Genomic DNA, 19,138 nt, shown 5'->3' on the forward strand with positions numbered 1-19,138 from the left:
ATAAAATGCCTATCACATCTACCAGCTACCCTGTCTGAAAATCGCAACTAAGCAGCATCAACTAAATCCTCAAACTAAATATTAACCTGGAAAACCAACATCTCCTAATATTGACGTTTCCACAGCCTTTCTGCTCGAGAAAGGCAATGTCTTTCCGCCATCAACTGGGAGCATAAATCACCACAATTTGGCAAAGGTACGGCATGTGAATGAATCAACAATAAAATCTTTGGTCAATGAAAATAGCAGGCAGGGTTCTAAATATCAACTTGATTCTCAGCAGTGTATCTGCAGGAGTGTTCCTCCCATCCATCACTACCATTATGCTTTAAGTAAAATACTGTTCACAGTAACAAAAGAAACAAAATGACTAAATGTGCGCCACATATTCTCACAACCATAAAGGGATCACTCACCACTACAAGCTGTTAATGTAAATTGCTGAGCTGTTGCTCTTGTATATACCAATCATCCCCAAGAGAATAGCTCGAAGACAGCAGTCCCTCTAGCATGCAATACTAAACATAATGTGCCTCAGGTGCTGTTTGACTTCAACATTTGGAATCATATGGAGGTCTGCTGTGAAAAAGACACTGGTAGAAAGCCTGATACTATAGTCAATTGTTGAGTATTTGTGTGCTTCATGGTGCAACAGCTCTTGATTTGCACATCATGAATGAGATTCAGCACAAATCTCAATGAAAAATTGGTGATGATCCTCCTACAAAATTAAATAAAACTCCAAAGTCAAGCCATAATGAAAAAGATTGTATAGATGTCTATAAACTACAAACAGCTTACAGCACCTTATCATTATATGTTATCTATAACAAAATTACATGCGAAATGCAGTTTGCATACAACCATAACTATGACATGCATTAAGAATAGAATAAATAAAATGGTGTTAGATAAGAAAACACACCCTTTGTGCTGAGTGCTAGGAATATCAGCAAAATTTACTAGGAGAGAGGTGCAAGTGTTTACTACTGATGACTTCTCTTATTCCAGAAGGTTTTAACATGGAATGTGAGAAACAAACAAGTCACAGCACTTGGAAGGTTACAAGGACACCTCTACATTGCACTACGTACTCCTAAAAAGATAAAAAACCAATTGTAAAATTTTGGCATCATTAATAAAGGTCTCGTCTTGAAAGAAAAAAGTTTTCTATATAAGATATTAGTGTATATACTTCAGAATCATACAAGGCACTATCAATTTCTAACAAAGCGGACTTTCTTTTAAAACACACGAGCGACACCGACCACCTGATGCGACAAGAAAAGCACTCAACTACAAGAAGAGATTTCCTAAAGATAAATCAAATGCTGCCATACAATAGCCAGAAAGACCATCATTAATGCAAGACCATATCCTTCGAGAAAAAGGTCAATGGGTCAGAGAAATAAATCACAGACAGCTGATGACTAGTGTTCAAATCCGTAGCCTGCATTTTACATCATTTACTATAAAATCATGAACAGCCTGTATGTTAAAATGGTTTGCCACAAAATAGGATTACAATACAGCATATGCTTGGAGTAACTACCATAAGATATTACTTAAGTAGGCAGAAAATAAATAGGAAACGGATGACTTGCATTTTGAAAAGCATAACAAAACAGTCTTCAAGCAAGAATATCCATGATTTGTATCACATCGTTATTTGAAATGATGACCTAAAAAGGGAAAATTTTGGAATTCAACTTCCATCAACTTAACCCACATGGTTTCGTGACCTGCTATTTTGAAAAGGAAGACTCGGAATGCTATTACGAGAGAATACTGTATAAATACATGCAAAAAACGACACCCGTTTTATGTGCAAACCTCCCCATGTTCTCCAAGAACTGCAATTGCTAAAGAACTACAATAATGTATATAATATATATATTTATATATATCAATGGAATGATCTAATCTATGAAAAATAATGTATACCATTTTTGGAGCCACTCATAAAAGCACTGATGGAAGAGTTAAAAATCTTTTAAATATCCCAGTGAAATTCCTTCCTAGGCATAACATCTGAGCAACAATGGATGTACTGTAACTGGAACTTGAAACATTAATAACAAAGCTACTGCATAATCAGGAAAAAACGGACTTCCCCTGCAATTCTCTGACTTCATGGTGACACAAACTTTGTCAGTTAACCTTTAACACCATCACATCAATGGAGATCACTTGTAAACATAAGTTCTACGCCCACTTTTAAATACTTTTTCACAAGTACAAAGGACTCACCTTAATATCAAAGCTCTATACTTCCACTTTAACTTGTACTTAAGTCATCAGAAAATAACTATTATAAATACTGATTCCATATAAAAGAAAAAATTGAACTAGCCTGTTCGAAATGTATGGTTGTTCAACAAATTTCTACTGCTCCTCCTTGCAGTAAGTATATATATATTTATATTTACTTCAACCATCTGCATAAAAGACAGGTTAGTTTAACCTAAACATGAATAACAGTAGAAAAAAAAAAAAAAAGAGAAATTTCAGTCACAAAATATACAATAATCTCATACTGGCTCTAAACTTTTTGTAACTTTTTTCAACAAAAAATTTGAAGTCTCAAAAAATGTGAATGATAAAAATGATCCTACCTTAGCATCAGTATGATCAGCACCATTTAAGTAACAATGAATAGTCTGCCTTTACATAAATCTGACCCACTTTTTTTTTTTTTGTTTTCACCAGGTTTTGATACTTCTTCATAGGAAGGAGTGTTGATAAGTCAAAAGAAAAGACAATTTTGCATAAAATTTCTCAGGACATATCACGACAATGAGGGCCAATGCAAGTGCCATGAATAATCAAAACACTCATTCCTATTCAATCCTATTCAAGGCACAATGAAACAAAGCCTTCCTTATTTAAAACCTGGTCTGGGTGGTGGTTTCCATCACAGTAGACCCTCTTTTCCCAATATTTCAGGATGAGTTTCTCCAGCCAAGAAAGAAAAAATGAAGAGAGAGACTTGCAAGGAAAAATTTATAAATATATACATCACTGAGTCATACTGCATACAGTATAGGAGAAACTTGTCTTAGGACTTCAAAAGATGGATCACATAATAAACGACTCTTTAGAAGTGACTGGATTGCAAGATTAGGTGACACATGAACACAGCAACCGACTGCACTTGAATATGGTGCACCAGTTGAGATGTGAACATGCCCACACACCTTGACAAGGGGAAAACTCATACCCAATACCCGTTCACACTAGGAGGCAGGGAATACAAACGCCAGCTGACATACATACACGTGAACTAAAACTTTGCCCAGAACCATCTCACAGGAAGTAAGGTGTGGTGTGTACTGGAGGAATCACTCTCTTGTCATCTGGAACAGCATCGAAAAGCTTGGCATGCTTTTCACTCGCTGACGTAAAGGAGAGGATGGAGGCTACATTTCCTGCTCGGTAACAATAGTTGGGTGCAGACCAAACTGTCACTAGTTTTCCTTCAAACATATACTTGATGCCTGCAATGGAAAACAACTTTCATTATTTACACAATGACATATTATCAATGAAAATAAATAGATTTACACTAACTTTAGATGTACACTAACTTTGAGACAGAGGGTCTAAAACAAATCTAACAAATCTAAAGTAGCTGTTGCAGTTACAGTACTGTACAGTTATAATTCATATAATTAGAATTTACAATAAGAACTGACCTAGAGAGGTGATTTTACATAAATCAATACTGTTAAAATTTTTTTCTTCAGGCTAAAAATATGAAGTTTGGACACATCATGATGTGCATGGCTTTTTGTGCTATCTGAAAGGAGAATCTACCAAGTTCTTTAGTTATTACAGAAAACAATTAACTAAAAAATTCTGAAAATTACCAGTTTTCTTGCTGGGTTATAAAATAACTTGTAAATACTGTATTTTGAAAAATATTTTTGGGTAAAACCTCTCAAATACAGTATCAAAACGCATTTTTTTGGTACACAAACAAATTGTTTGGGTATACAATGTGCAACATATGTGGTGGGACAAAGAATCACAGAATTTTCTTTTATTATTGTATGACCACAGTTTGACAAAATTTGATACAGTCAATATTTGCATTTGTGAACATTTTGTTATCTACACTTTGTCTGAACATCATATTCATCTATTTCTGTCTCAGAATATTCTAGCATTTCAGGCATTATGGTAACTTGTACAAGAGAAAACACAGGATTTCACAAAAGACAACGTGGTAACAAACACTGTGGTATGCATTGGTCACTTTTGTGAGAGTAATTCAGAGGCCACAGTGCTAGACAAAATTAAATGAGGTTCCTTTACAAGAAAAATGATGTTAGATGTTTACATGGAAGCTGATCTTTAGTTTTTTATGGGAAGTACAAATGGGACCTAATCCTCAAATCTGTTCTCAGATCTAACTATGGAAATTAAAAATCAGGCTCTTTTAGTTATATAAAATCTGAACCTAACAATATTCAGTATAAAATCAAATCTTTCCTCTTTCAAAGGAAAAGGAATATGTACTATATTACTACTAATTTTCTACTGTTTCACTGACCACAGTCTGTATCAACCAAAATCAATTGTACTGTTTTAACTTTACTGGCTACTAAGTTTCTCAAATCTTTTACAACTTTATGCTCTACCTCAACAAAAATCTGTCAAAAGATGTCACTTTATGAAACCTTTCATGACATTATTATTCCTATTATTCAGCATTCAAATTCTAGTTGCTATGACATAATTTATGATGCTCCTCATACTGGATTTTTTACTTTTAATGTTCAGCAGTGTCTCATCCTGTGAAAAAGATGCAGAGTTTGTTTAGCACAGTGCCACCTCTGTCAACCACTCAGAATCCTTTTTTTGCAATGAATATATATATGTGAGAGAGACGGAGACAGATCATTAGAAGGAGATTACGCAGTGAACATTTTCATTCAGTATATTCAATTTTAACATCACCTGGTGACAAATTCTGACAAATTTTTGTGACAAATTTTGATAAATTTTTGTGCATCAGTAAAAGCAAACAGGGTGATGAATTGTATGAACACCAACATGGGATTAGCCTCGGAAGCAGATGTACGATTTGAAGCTGGTAGTCCTCATATCAACAACAAGAGTCACATGGACTTTGAAGATATATTTGGCTGCCTCACCAAAAAGTTCCAATCATATCACACACACGATATTAAGGATAAATGGGGAAATTTATCACAAAAACCACTTAGTTCGATAATTAAGTACTAGAACTGACAAACTGGCTTTTACTAAATGCCAAGGTTTGGAAATCATGCATGGTTGGGAACAGTTATCAAGGCAACCTTTCGTAAACAAGAAGTTAGGCTATCACAATTCAAGAGTGTAAGTAGCCCAACATATCTACTAAAAACAAAGGTCATAAACTAATGATTTTCAAGAACAAAATCGTCTTAACATTATTACTGCAATCTAACTAAATATTGCTTGTCAACCAGGAAAAAAGAGAAAATGGCACAGTACCGTAGACCAGCAAACCAAACCCAACTTCCTGCCCTCGTGGGAGATGCACCAGCTCCCAACTTTAACAAGAAGCTAAAAATTTTGAAATCTAAAACTTTCCACTGGGACTTAAAACCTACACACTTAACTTGCTACTAGGTTTAGTTCTTCCATCGTTAACAAAATAAATTCTTGGGAACAAAATTAAGCGAATAAAACACGGAGCTTGTTCTCATCACGAAGACCAGAAAGTAATGGGGAAAACGGCCGACATATGATGCAATGCTGCCAAATCAGTTGGTAAAGGATAAGAAATGTACCTAGGCAGTTGTTGTAGACAAAGAGGTAGAGCTCTCTTGTCTTGAGTCCATATCATTGTACCAACACGCACTATTCTGGCCAAGACCAACTAGAAGAGAACTTTGAGACTGGTTGGTCTGTCTTATGGAGCCCAGGGGGTACCATGGGAGTAACTTCTTTGAGGGCAAACAGTGGCTATGCTATCAAACAAATCTTTATAGGTACTCCAGACTACTAAGCTTTAAATACAGCTCTTGCTTGATAATCTGAAAGCTTGACATATATATACAGGTAGTCGTCGACTTACGACAGCATTAGGTTCTGACAGAGCGGTCGTAAGTCGATCTCGTCGTAAGTTGACCAACCACATATGTACATGTATTCTGTACCTACCGTATATTATCCATCATATATTATATCCTAAGTATGACTAGCCTACATATACATTTTATATTATCCCAAAAATGTGCATATGAAATCTTATCATGCTTGAACTCCTTGATTAATACTTACTTTTATTACTGTATTTAACATTTTTATTGTAGGCACTCAAACCATCTGTCTGGTCTGTTTACATTTTCTTATCCGCCATTTGCATTGCCAATCGGCTACACGTATGACGTATTATTTACTTTTATTTATTTATAGGTTTGAATTAAATACATACCGGTAATTTGTTATTACATTTGATTTATTTGCAAAAAATAGAAATACAAAATACATTACAAAAATATGAATCTTTTACCATTTTCGAACGACACAAACACACTGAACGCTGCCGAAAACTGAGCATCTCTCGGATATGAGCGCTGCCGGTAGCGGGAAAGTATCGCTACCAACGTATTTTTTAGCAAAATATAAAATTAAATATTATTATATATTATTATATTGTCTCGTAGCCGTCGTAAAGTCGGTCGGTCGTAAGTCACATAGGTCGTAAGTCGATTTACTACCTGTATATAATATATATATATATATATATATATATATATATATATATATATATATATATATATATATATATATATATATATATATATATATATATATATATATATATATATATATATAAAGTAGGGTAAAGTAATTCTAAAATGTCTCAAGCGAGTCTCGAGGGGAATGAACTGTCAACTCTGAAGAAACAAACATCCACACTGCAACTTATTAGTGTCCGAGCTAAAATAAAAAACAATACAGTATTACTAAATAGATAAAAAAATAATTATTGCTCTTACCTTCATTAACAAGCTGGTGAGCTCTACAGATGAGTTTTAAACTATTAGTATCCATAAACTGATGAGTAACTTTTACGCCAAAGAGCCAACCTGCTCCCCTAGGAGACATAGACCATGTATCAATTTCCTCCGGATCACTCCACACTAAATCACAGAAGGCACCTGAAAAAATAAAATTCATGAAGTGAAAAATCAGTGGAGTGACAATTCTATTACAACAGTCTGCAGTGCTAAAACCTATGCAAGAACTATTCGGCAACCTTTTCCAAAAAGAAAAGATATATTCCTTACAGAGTATTTCTAAGCCGTAGCAACTATTAAACAGAAATACAGTGCTTCAACCTGTTTAAGAAATCTCCTGCTTGTGATGTTACAACAAAGCCCCCAATGGCACCAAGGGTCAAGGGTTACTGACTTTGGCACCAGATGGTACCATTATAGCAAAGTCTTTCAAAATCCTTTGGAAAGGAATTACGAAATCATGAGGTCTTGACCACAAACCCCTTTGTCTTTACCAATCTCACATATTCTTTAAGCATAAATACCCAAGATATACCAGTAGGTCAGTTGGTTAAATTAAGCTGTCTTATGTTAGCACAGGCCCATGCCTGAAGGCAGCCCTTAGTAGTTTTAAAAGATATATAAGTGGCCAAGCATGTACCTCTGTACTCTGCCCAACAATCAAAAATATGAAAATAGTTGTTAATCCTTTCTAACAAAATTTTCTCAGCTGGGAAGGAATATACAGAAGATAAAAGATTCCCTACTTTTTAAACAGTTTTCTTCCAACCATGAACTTTAGATTTCAGTGACTGGTAGATTACATTGATATCCAGCATCAAATGGTTTCCATTCCCTACCCCAATAGAGTAGGAAGGTACCTCCTTATCCCAACAAGGAACTGCAAATTACCTGACACACTACAGCCTGTATTAAAGGTCCTCTGCAGTATTTCTTTGGTCCCAGCTGCATTAGTTTCTGGTTTTATCTTCTCACCCTTTCTTTTCGGACTCTTCCTGCTTAGATGTTCAACTTCAACTCTATCTAGCTCCAGTTTTCAACTTTCATTTGGGAGCAGATCCTTTGGGTGATCCTTATGAGTGTCACGTAATGTGAGTCTGTATTCTTGTTAAACTAGTTTTTAACAATATAATTCCTAGCATAAACTGGTTTTTCCCCAAGTGTAACATTCAGTGATAAACAAGACCTACATCACAAATTGTATTTTTGACCATCCAGACTAAATCCTACCAAGGAGCTTCCATCTCCCTTCAATAATTTTCACTGACCTACAACAAGCCATGTCAAAATGCAGTGATTGATAATTTTTCATTAATTCTGACAGAATAACACATAATTCTGGTATTAACCAAGATTTTTCCATTGCTTCCTCAATATTTTTTGACTTTCATGAGTAAAATAATACAACAGTGAAACATCTTCTACCAACTGTACTATTTTTGCTTCTAAAACTATAAGTGTTCCTGTAAAAATGTAACAATCAAATTACAAACTTTACATTCATTAACAAAAATTAATGAAAATTTTTAGTAAACAGGGAATAATTATATTTACCTTTATGTGGAATCTCCTGATTTCTGTTTATTGTTCTAATTTGATCAAGGGTGTTAATTTCTGGAGACAATCCTCCATGGACGCAAAATATTTCACAATCAATAATCTGAAAAGGTGAAGGAAATATGCTTTAATTTCTAACATTGATATGCTTAGGCAAAAAGGTACATACTGCAAATAACATACAAAAGGGCACTAAAACTGCTTATGATACAAATCCCATAATAGCAGTAATGATGACAAACCAGAGTTTTGTCAATTAAGGACTAAACAATGCATGTTTTTATATAGATCAATAAAAATAAAACCTTAATCATGACTGCTTCCAAAATTTAAGCTGCAAATGATTCTCATAATGAAAATTACAATACGAGTTCTGTACTTTACCTGATGATCACAATGGCTCTTCAATTAATAGGATATTATTTTCCAATGACCTGATTTAGTTGGTAATGTTAATGGCAACTTTCAATTTTTGGAAACAGAATCAATATCCAGAAACAGAAAGCACTGACTTAAAGTCAGATTTTTTCTTGTTCTACATATTCAATTGCTTCCAATTTTGTCAGAAATATAGCAGAGCTGTATGACCACTGATGCACAGTTTAATAGTGCACCCAAGCACTGCAAAAGAGCACTTCAACAATGTGGATCACTGTCTTTATCTTGTCTAGGTAGAACTTAAAACTCGTCAAAACTAGATGTCTCTAAGACAATATTCCAGGGGCATGAAAACATTGCCATTTTGTATCTTTACTTTCCAGCAATACATTTCTCAAATTATGGATGCCAAGAACATGTACCTGAAGCCTAATCATGGCGTGTGGTGATGGGTCAAGAAATAGGTTACCGGTTTTATGTAAACTGGAAAACAACTGATTAACCATGGCAACAATCATCACACAACACATTCAGATTTATTCTACTTCAAAATGGCCACTGCATCAGGTGAGACAGTCTAAAAAATGATTTCATCATTTGGTTTTCAAATATCACTATAAAAAAAAAAAAAAAAAAAAAAAAAAAACTGTACTGTATCCAATTTTCAAAATAACACCCAGCCCACATTCATAAACTTCCAAACACCAATGGATTAAACAAAAAGTAATAAAATTTTCTTTTTAAAAAGCTACAAACTAACACTTACAGCAGCTATAGTCAGAAGATCGAAGACTTTGCAGCAATACCGCCATGCATTAACATTTCCATATTTGTTTTGGCACTCGTCTGAAAAATAGTTCCATGTATAGATTTAAAATGTATAAAGTAGAAATCATACAGCAAGACAGTCACACTATGAATGGTAGAAGTTTTCCGTAAGTTTAGTATTAATATGCTGACCATATATAAGCAGCATTTATAAAACTAAATAACTGATGATTCTGAATACAAAAACTCTCAATAGTTGATCAATCTGAATACCAAACCTTTCAAACAGTTCAAGCATACATATACTCCACAAACAACAATTCAACATCTCAGACCTCACTATAGTTTTGAAGAAATTTATGAAAACCCCAAGGCAATATCATTCCTTTATCTATCAAAAGCTTATAAGAAAATATCTATAAAACTTGGAACAACTATGGTTGCACTTCTTGAAGGAGGGAAGATTACTGATATCACAGTATATCTTAGCCTACAAACAGTATGAGGTTTTCCCCTTACGGGCAAGACATGAAGAGAACTTTCTCTACTCTCGCCTGTGTTGTGCACTTTCCAGCTCCAGTTCTTCACTTACACTCTTTCACCAAAATTTTCAGCCCATCCTATTGGTCTTCCTCCAGTTACTGCCATACCCATTACAACTATGAACACAAAAAAGCATAATTTCTCCTCTCCTGTTACTTCCATATCTGTTACAACTACAGTAATTGGAACTGGAATAAAAAATTTAAGCCACAAGCAAAGCACTGGGACCTATAAGGTCATTCAGGCTGAAAATGATGTTGAAACAACGGTTAGGAGAAGCTGGAAAGTAGGATGGAAGAGAATATGAAGGGAGGTATAGTACAAGAAATGAAACGGGATGCAGTTGGGGCCCGAAGGGCCTCTGGAAAGAACTTAATAATGCTTACACTGCACTGCATGAGATGCACGAATGGCACTACCCACCTACGGAGTTACCATAACTAAAAACACAGCAATTGTTCCTCTCCTCTTGATAATCACATACCCACACCATCTCAACTCTCAGGAATTCTGACTGGTCATTATAATGCAGACCAGTTACATATCTCAACATTTTGCAGTTTCATCTTTTCAAAATCTCTAGTTCTTTTATAAATGACCCCATCTCCACCGTACAGGGAAGTACAGTGCAGCCACTCCTTTTAAATGCCATAGATCTCTACTCTGCTTACTACACGTACTCTAAATTACCAGTAGAAAAAAATCTGTCAACTTCTTCCAGCGAACTGTTATTTTTTTTCTCTATTTCCCCTGACCTTTCCATACCTACCTCACAATTCTAGTGCAAGTGTAACGAAAATATTCTACATCCCCTGAGACTTGCCCATCCGCCAAAATATGGTCCTCCACATTTGACTTTTCAGCAATACCTATAAAGTAATGCATGGTAACCTACATAAAAAATTAAAACAGCCACACCACACCATAAAATTATTTTGTAAATACCAGCATAAAATAAGAAAACCCAAAAAGCTAAGAAACATATTAATCGCCTGAAACAAACACTTTGTGGAATATAATATGGAATTTTAAGCCTATCAATCTACAGACAGATATAACTTCCCTCATCTGGATGCAGCATTCATTAAGAGGGCAATTTTCCCAAACATAGTAAATAGAAATTCTTATAGTTAAAAATACTTTTTTTGGTATGGTAAGTGGCATCACCAAAGATGAGCATAAATACAGCATTTATTTGCAACAAGAAACCAGAAGCTCTTCACCTAAATACTTGTTTTTCACTTTAATGGTTGAGTTTTAGTAATACTGTATCATGCATCTGAAATAACAAGTCATTTATTTTTTAAAAATGACAGTAAAAAACTAAAAAATATTCATAAAACAGCATCAGTGATGATTACTGCAATTTACTAAGTTGCAGTGCAAGAAACTGAAGGATAGGTAAACAGCCCTGGCTAATTTTCTGGTCACTCTAAAAGAACATTGACCCATTTTTGTTTACTATGAAGACTGACAGTCATTTTATTTTACCTACTATATACTTCACCTATTTAATCCCTTTTACTATATTTTTACCGGATGTCAAGATTAGCAAACCCAACGTCTCCAGGTCAAGAACGGTGAATCCAATGATCCCCATGTAAAGAATGGCCAAACCTTTCCGGTCCGAACTCCAATTCCACATGAGGCCTAGTACTAAACATGGCGAAACAGTGACTCATCTACACTGTCTTGCTGTGTTTAGTACTGTCCCTTGGGGGGGTCAAATGTATTTCGCCTTGTTCAGTACTAGGGCCTGGGGGATCAAATGTCTTGTAACAAAGTGTTCATGTTTAGAACAGTGAACCCGATTATTCCCATGTAAAGAATAATGAACCCAATAATCTTCTTGTACAGAATAGTGAACACTGCTGAGAGAAATTTTTTTAAACAATATTCTATGCACGTAAATTTTAGGAGCATGCTGTCTTTGTTTCTCAAGTCTAGGGATAATTTTACAATATATATTAGTACTAAAATTTCTGTGTAATACCAAAATTAGTTTCCTGATGACCAACCACCATGCTTCAATGTACAAAATTAACCATCTGTATTTAATGCTGACTTATCAAAATTGGAATTGTATGAGGCATAAATTATGATTTGTACCCCTTTTTAACTAAAATGCTTTCTTGTTAGCAACAGTGAATAACAACACACCATCACCTGAAGTTCTTTCCCCGTTTCCTTATAAATCTTACCGTAGAACCCATAAACTTGAGTAATTTGGCGAGACTCGTGATTTCCTCGAAGTAACGTTATCTTGTGCGGCCATTTCACTTTAAGCGTGAGAAGTCTAGTAAGGGTTTCTAGGCTGTAGTATCCTCGATCTACAAAGTCACCCATAAATATGTAATTTGTGTCGGGAACCTGACCCCCGGTTCGAAAGAGTTCTTCGAGGTCATAAAACTGAAAGAGACACGTTTTAAAATTAAACTACAGATGTCAAATGAAGGTCTGTACATGGCTATTAGGTAAGCAAGGGCTAACGTCACAATAATGTTCTGGCCACAGAAAAAAAATTGCTAGTTTCAAAAGGAAAAATGTAAACCCTTGGGCACAAAAATTACATCAGACAACACATGTCTGCTTGATTTAGGAATGAAACCATCTCCCTGTCAACGAGTAGAACCAATTCATAATAAATAAATTTCAAAACTTTTTTAATTTTCTCAAACTTATTCTGCATTGTAAACAGAAAAAAAAATTTAAAAAGTTTAAAATTATGAAAGCTGAAGTGCAAGTTGGTAAGCACTTAAGCTTACCAACTTTAAGAATGATTAACTTGATGTTCTGGCTTGATCTACCTAAGGTTGTGTTTGTCATCAACCTCATATGAATAATGGAATTAAGAACTTTCACAAAATACTGGAGCACATCTGACGACAATGTGAAAGAGTATCATTTAGAGTGCTCTCTTTCTATGAGTAACTGTAACTCAAAAATAGAATGTTACCTTAAAAATACTCCCAAGCCACCATAATAGCACTTTACATACCTGACCATGTATGTCTCCACATACAGTAACAGGGGTCGAAACTGGCTGGATGTTGCCCTCTTCTAATAACAATTCACATACTGATTCGCATAATCTCTGTAAAAAAAGTAAGGGATTAAGATTCTGAAATATTTTAGCTCCAAGCCACATAAATTAATTTTAAACTACAAATATAATTATCAGGACATAAAAAAATATAAACCTCTTTAAAGCAAAAACAAAGTCCTAGTGTTTTACACAGTTCAAATTTGATTGTCCTCTTGTCTAACCTTAAAACAATAATATTGTAATCAAACTAAAAAAGCCACTTTCCCATTTACAATAGCAATTTAAATAAATCTACTTTGCATGAAGTCTGAAGAAAATACCTGATTTTACACATTACAACTTTCTTATTAAACTTTTACATGCTTTGTGTCAGCAATGGAAGAAACTTGGGTCTGGTTCTTGTTAGCTCAACGATCCAAAAACATAAGGTAGGCTAGGCTAGGTTAGGATGGACCTTCATGATTTCAACCAAGTGGAAGCAGGGATGTAATGTTACCTAAAATTACTACTGTACTGTCTATTCTAACATAATCTACCATGACCACTAATATATAGGCTATTTCAAAACTCACAAGGCTTTCCCAAAGGATTTATTTTTTAACATACTGAGATTTGAAACGTGAGGCAAGGTAGAGCTGAAGTGGCTGTAATCAACTGGCATACCACTAAACAATATGTCCATATTGTGGCTGTGAATGCCGTAAAACGTTTCAGAACAGTGTTCTTGATAAATTACTTGGTTAACAGATGAAAAATTTATTTCTTGCCAATTAATTTCTAGCAATGATGGAAAACAAATATTAGCCTAAGCAGGACGATGAAGTTATTTTATACTTTTCAATTAACATTACAGAAATATGGTTTTTTGGGTAATTTTTATATGATTCTAACATCTTAAACTTATTTTCACCGTGAAATGTTTGGATAAAACATTAGAACCCCTGTACCTAACAAACAAGGAGAACCCTAAGAAGAAGCCATATCTTTGGGGTTAGGGGAAGTAAATACAACCCATCACCTTAAGATAAAGTACTGTACTGTATACCAATTTTTCACTCCTATTCAATCCTTTCAAGCACCCAAATTCCTTTGTTTCCCCTTGGAACCATCATTGTTGTTAGAATAGAAAATTAATCTAGGCTAGTTGGTTAACCTGCAACACTGATAAACATTAATATATCATTCGAACCACATCAAAAACTATCAGAAAACCATATTTTAACAGTTTTAGAATGAACGGTTAGATTGAAATATTGTTTTCAGATGAGACTAAATAAGGTACGATTGGTGTCCTTAGTTAGGCTACTAAATATGGTAATTCTAAGGAAGAGCCCTGCACAGAGACATTTATTAATGACATTTTGTGACTGAACAGTATAAAAAAGGATGTATAACATGCAGCACAGGTGCGATAACTTGAAAAATTTACCATCTTTTATGTTTTCACATAGCTCCACACAACACCATGTTCAGCACCAGCCACTTGCAGATTAATGTAAAAACATAGGCAAAAGACTGTAAATTTCTCTAGTTATTTTGCCTGCACTGCATCTAATGCACTTTTTCAATAATGTTCCGTAAAAAAAATTTCTTTACATAAATTACCTCCGTGCAGAGCTCTTCCTTAGAGTTATCCTGAATATTCCCGTTTTCATTCATTTTCTTCACTTTCCCCAATCAACCTCTGATTTCTCTTGGAGCCCTAATATTATCAAATACTGTACAGGGAGGGGTTAACAAAATTCTGAACTGAAATCTAAAACCTCGGGAACCACATCAATGACTATCAGAAAGATCATATTTTACCAATTTCTGAATGAACTGTTACCTAAAAATAAGCAGTTCCATCCTGTCACTAGCCTACTGGACTGCAAGATCTAAAAATGAAAGATTAACCTAGTACTGTAGTCACAATTTATGCTTTTGATGAGAAATTAACTTTATCATACAACTGTCATTTCCTCTCTATTGTATGCTAGTACTGATAACACATTTAGCTTAGTTGCAATTTTCTCATTACTCTTCCCATGTTCCAGCAAATTTTAACATTACTTTGGCAGAAGGCTTGGCTGAACCTAGGCTAAGCTATATTCACTTGGGTAAATTTTTGTACCACAACCACTCTTATAATAAGTGTTTCAAGTACCAACTCCATGGAAATGGATGATAAATGTCCTTGGTAACTGTAAATCTGTAGCAGCCTAGATTTCAGTATGATTTCTAAGCATATTACGGAGACTTAAGAGCTTGGCATAAAATTCCAATATCAAATTGTAGTATTAAAGTAAATTAATACTTAACTTATTGCTGGTTTTCCTCATTTAGGCCTGACTAACAAAGAAATTCAAACTTCTACATTGGTCCTCTTAGGCTAGCTGTCAGGCTAGACACAGACTACTGGTTGGCTCCCCTACCATAACTATTATTTGTACTGGTAATTACTGGTTAGAGAAACAAAGTACAAGTGGAACGAAGCATAAAACTCCAATTTTGAGTTGCAGTATTAAAGAAAAATAGTACTTTAACTTGCCACTAGTTTTCCTAACACAGCCTAGGCCAAGGCTAACCACAAAAGTCTTGTTCTTGTATTGGTCCTCCTAGACATTATTATTCGTACTGGTAATTACTGGTTGGAGAAACAAAATATGTGTGGTTTACTCCACAAACAAGGGTCGAAAACACAAACCATGAGATAAGCTTTCGGTGGCCTAAAATATATGCCAACTAGAGCAGCCCAAGTCTCAGCTGGTAGGAAACGATATGTCTGACATTTTTAGACAGATTCATCACAAACCCTTCATAAATAATGTTGTTAGGAGCGAATGCAGAGTAAGGGGTCATGGCTATGGTAGGACTAGTAAGCATTCTGCAGATGATATTTCAGAGGGAATCTGACCTATCCAGACTAACATTTTTCTAGCCTAACCTAAGATGGTGTTAAGAGATACAGCAAATGTAAAGGAGGGGGCTGCATGAAGATGTCGTTTACCTATGTAATTGTGACTAAACAATATGGAAAAAAGGTATAAGGGCCTATAATGTAGTACAGGTGAGATAATTTGAGAAATTTACCGTCTTTTATGTTTTTGCGTTGCACCTAATCTCCAAGGGGCTGGTACTAAACATGGTGGAGGCTCCGCTCTGCACCGTGTTTAATACCAGTCCCTTGAGGATGAAAGAAAAAACATAAATAAGACGGTATTTTTCCCCACATCTCGATAATTTTCTCAAATTATCTTACCTGTGCTGCATTGTTTTTCTATATTCTCCAGTCAAGAAATTACATTAACAGACAATATCTTCGTGCAGCTCACTCTTTTACATTTACCAAAGATACATTATAAGATAAATGGTGAGTGTTGAAAAGTTGCCAATATCCCACATTGGATAACAGAATAGTTTTTCTGGTGTATTTCCATGCGTTTTTAATGAATCCGATGGAGATGTTCGTCGGAAATGCATAGTTTTGGAGTTGAGGGTATTTGAACCACAATTCCAAAAATATAGACTTCCGATAAAAAATCCCCATCAAATCCGTTGAAAACATATGAAAATACACTAGAAAAACTATTCTGTTATCCAGTGTGGGTGTACAAACTCTTAACTTACAAAATCAAGAACCACAGCTGTATGTAACGACACTCGAACAATGTTTACATTCTGCGCAACAACACAACTCGTCAATAAATCACTGTTTTAGTTCGCATTCTGCTCGTGACTTTGTAACATAGGGGTATTTACAGGTTACAATTTTGCCGTATTAGCCATGGAGGGGGTGGGTATCATCTTACCTTATAAGTCATAATTTGATGAAGAGCTCTTTTTAAAAATGGGTAAAATTTTATAAGTTACCTATATAAAATAATGCCACATAACACAGGGGTGTTTACTGGTTACAATTTTGCCATATTAGCCACGGAGGGGGAGGGTATTGTCTTACCTTAAGTTGTAATTTGTTGAAGAGCTCTTTTTAAAAATGGGTAAAATTTATAAGTTGCTAATACTGTATAAAATAATGCCACGTAACATAGGGGGTGTTTACTGGTTACAATTTTGCCGTATTAGCTATGGGGGGGGTGTGGTATTGTCTTACCTTATAAGTCATAATTTGATGAAAAGTTCTTTTAAAAAAATGTAGGTTACAATTTCATATTGTTGCAATTAGGGAAATTGCTTCCTTGGGCAAAACTCCGTGAGCCTGTAAATACTCAACAAAATCTTCATTTTTTGGAATGAAATTGCGAATGAACCCGCTGATCGTAAGGACAACCATTACAAGTTGCCTCTACACTAGCCATACTTAAGACTAATGTTGATCTAAAAATTCAAATGAAAGGACCATACAGGCCTAACAACATATTTTAGATAATGCAGTATAATTGGCTTAGGGTCACGTGATATAATCTGTTGCCAACAGTATCTTGTCATCGGAACTCATTCAAATTCATTGGGGGAATTCGATAGTCTGGGAGGGACTTCAAAAAACACAACTACTGGAAGCAATCACATTCATTGGATTATTTGAATGCGTGGGCTGAACTTCAGCCTGACAGTACGCGTCAAACATGTACAAACACGCACACAGGAGCGGTTTCAGGTGGGGGTAAGATGAAGTTGAGACTTAGAAGTTTCAAATTTTGGTAAAATTTTACAAACAATAAGACTCCAGCCAGCCATTTTTGCACCATTTTGAGTTTTTCATGCAAAATGACTATGAAATAATAGGGCACTAAAAGAACCTTAAAATACCAATATAACTTCACCAACAGGTGTTGACTGGTTACAATTTTGCCGTATTAGCTTTGGAGGGGAGGGGTATTCTTACCTTATGAGTCGTAAATTTTCAATTTTTTATTTGTCATTTACGCGAATAGTGTTTATGGGGTTCAAAATAATGAAAATTTTTTCAAAATGTAAGTTTTTCATAGTATTAAAAAATAATACCATTTTATAAAGTAAAAATTTGGGTGTTTATCATTATATAAGTAATTTTTGTTTATCAACTAGTGGTACTGGGGTTCAAAATGTTAGTTTTGAGGAGTTCTGCACAACTGTGCAGGTTATATAACTCTATCATATATTGGTCACTAATAAACCACTACCTGATAAGCATAGCCTAGCTAATAGACTAGGCCAGGCCAACAGGGTAACCTGTCCAATACGCCTACGCTTCGCATTTTCGCGACAGATTCGTCACAAATAACGTTGTTAGACTTTAAGACTTAGAAATTTCGGAAGACCCGAGACATTAAATCGAAAACTGGCCCAATCTCACGCAGACTGGCCTGGGAGTCCACCGAAGTCTAATACTAGCTCAGGGTACTGCGTCAACCCCAAACCTCATATCCCTACTCTCAATTAACCTACGTCAACCTGATTCAGCATACCTTGACCTCTACCAAATACCCGAAGATTAAGGTCAAAACCACTTCAATAACTAAAATGTCGAAAAGAAATAACGAAAATACCCCAGACGGTAGTAGGAATATTTCTTGACGTAACCGTTGGCCCACCCTAAAGTGACAGCCTTTTCACGCCCTTATTTTTGCCTTCGCCGAGGGGAAACCAACACAGACACAAACACACAAGCACGATTTAGCACTTGGAGTGCCATAAATAACCCAATGGCAATACCTTAAGGTCACTTTCGGGCAAATACTTGCAGTCTTTTACAAGTTCTATCCACTTGTCAACGTCCGCCATTTTTGTTTATAGGTGAAGGGGCTACGGACTTGCATAATACTTTATTTCACTTTAAAAATATTCCATTTAAATAATTTTAATATAGCATGAAAACAGTAAAAAAATA

The 19,138-nt window shown here is 35.1% G+C and overlaps 1 protein-coding gene across 1 annotated transcript; it reads right to left on the reverse strand.

Annotated features, from left to right (window-relative positions):
• Nucleotides 1–1,980: 1,980 nt before the first annotated feature.
• PpV (Protein phosphatase V) lies at nt 1,981–19,066 on the reverse strand. The gene is made up of 7 exons (XM_067092709.1): nt 18,964–19,066; nt 13,282–13,377; nt 12,485–12,692; nt 9,739–9,818; nt 8,592–8,697; nt 7,017–7,178; nt 1,981–3,497 (listed from the first exon to the last, which is right to left on the reverse strand). The coding sequence occupies exons 1-7, from the start codon at nt 19,030–19,032 to the stop codon at nt 3,307–3,309; spliced, it is 912 nt and encodes a 303-aa protein (XP_066948810.1). The 5' UTR covers nt 19,033–19,066; the 3' UTR covers nt 1,981–3,306.
• Between the last annotated feature and the right edge of the window lie 72 nt (nt 19,067–19,138).

The sequence above is a fragment of the Macrobrachium rosenbergii genome, chromosome 49, assembly GCF_040412425.1.
Source record: "Macrobrachium rosenbergii isolate ZJJX-2024 chromosome 49, ASM4041242v1, whole genome shotgun sequence".
In the NCBI taxonomy this organism is placed as follows: Eukaryota; Metazoa; Arthropoda; class Malacostraca; order Decapoda; family Palaemonidae; genus Macrobrachium; species Macrobrachium rosenbergii.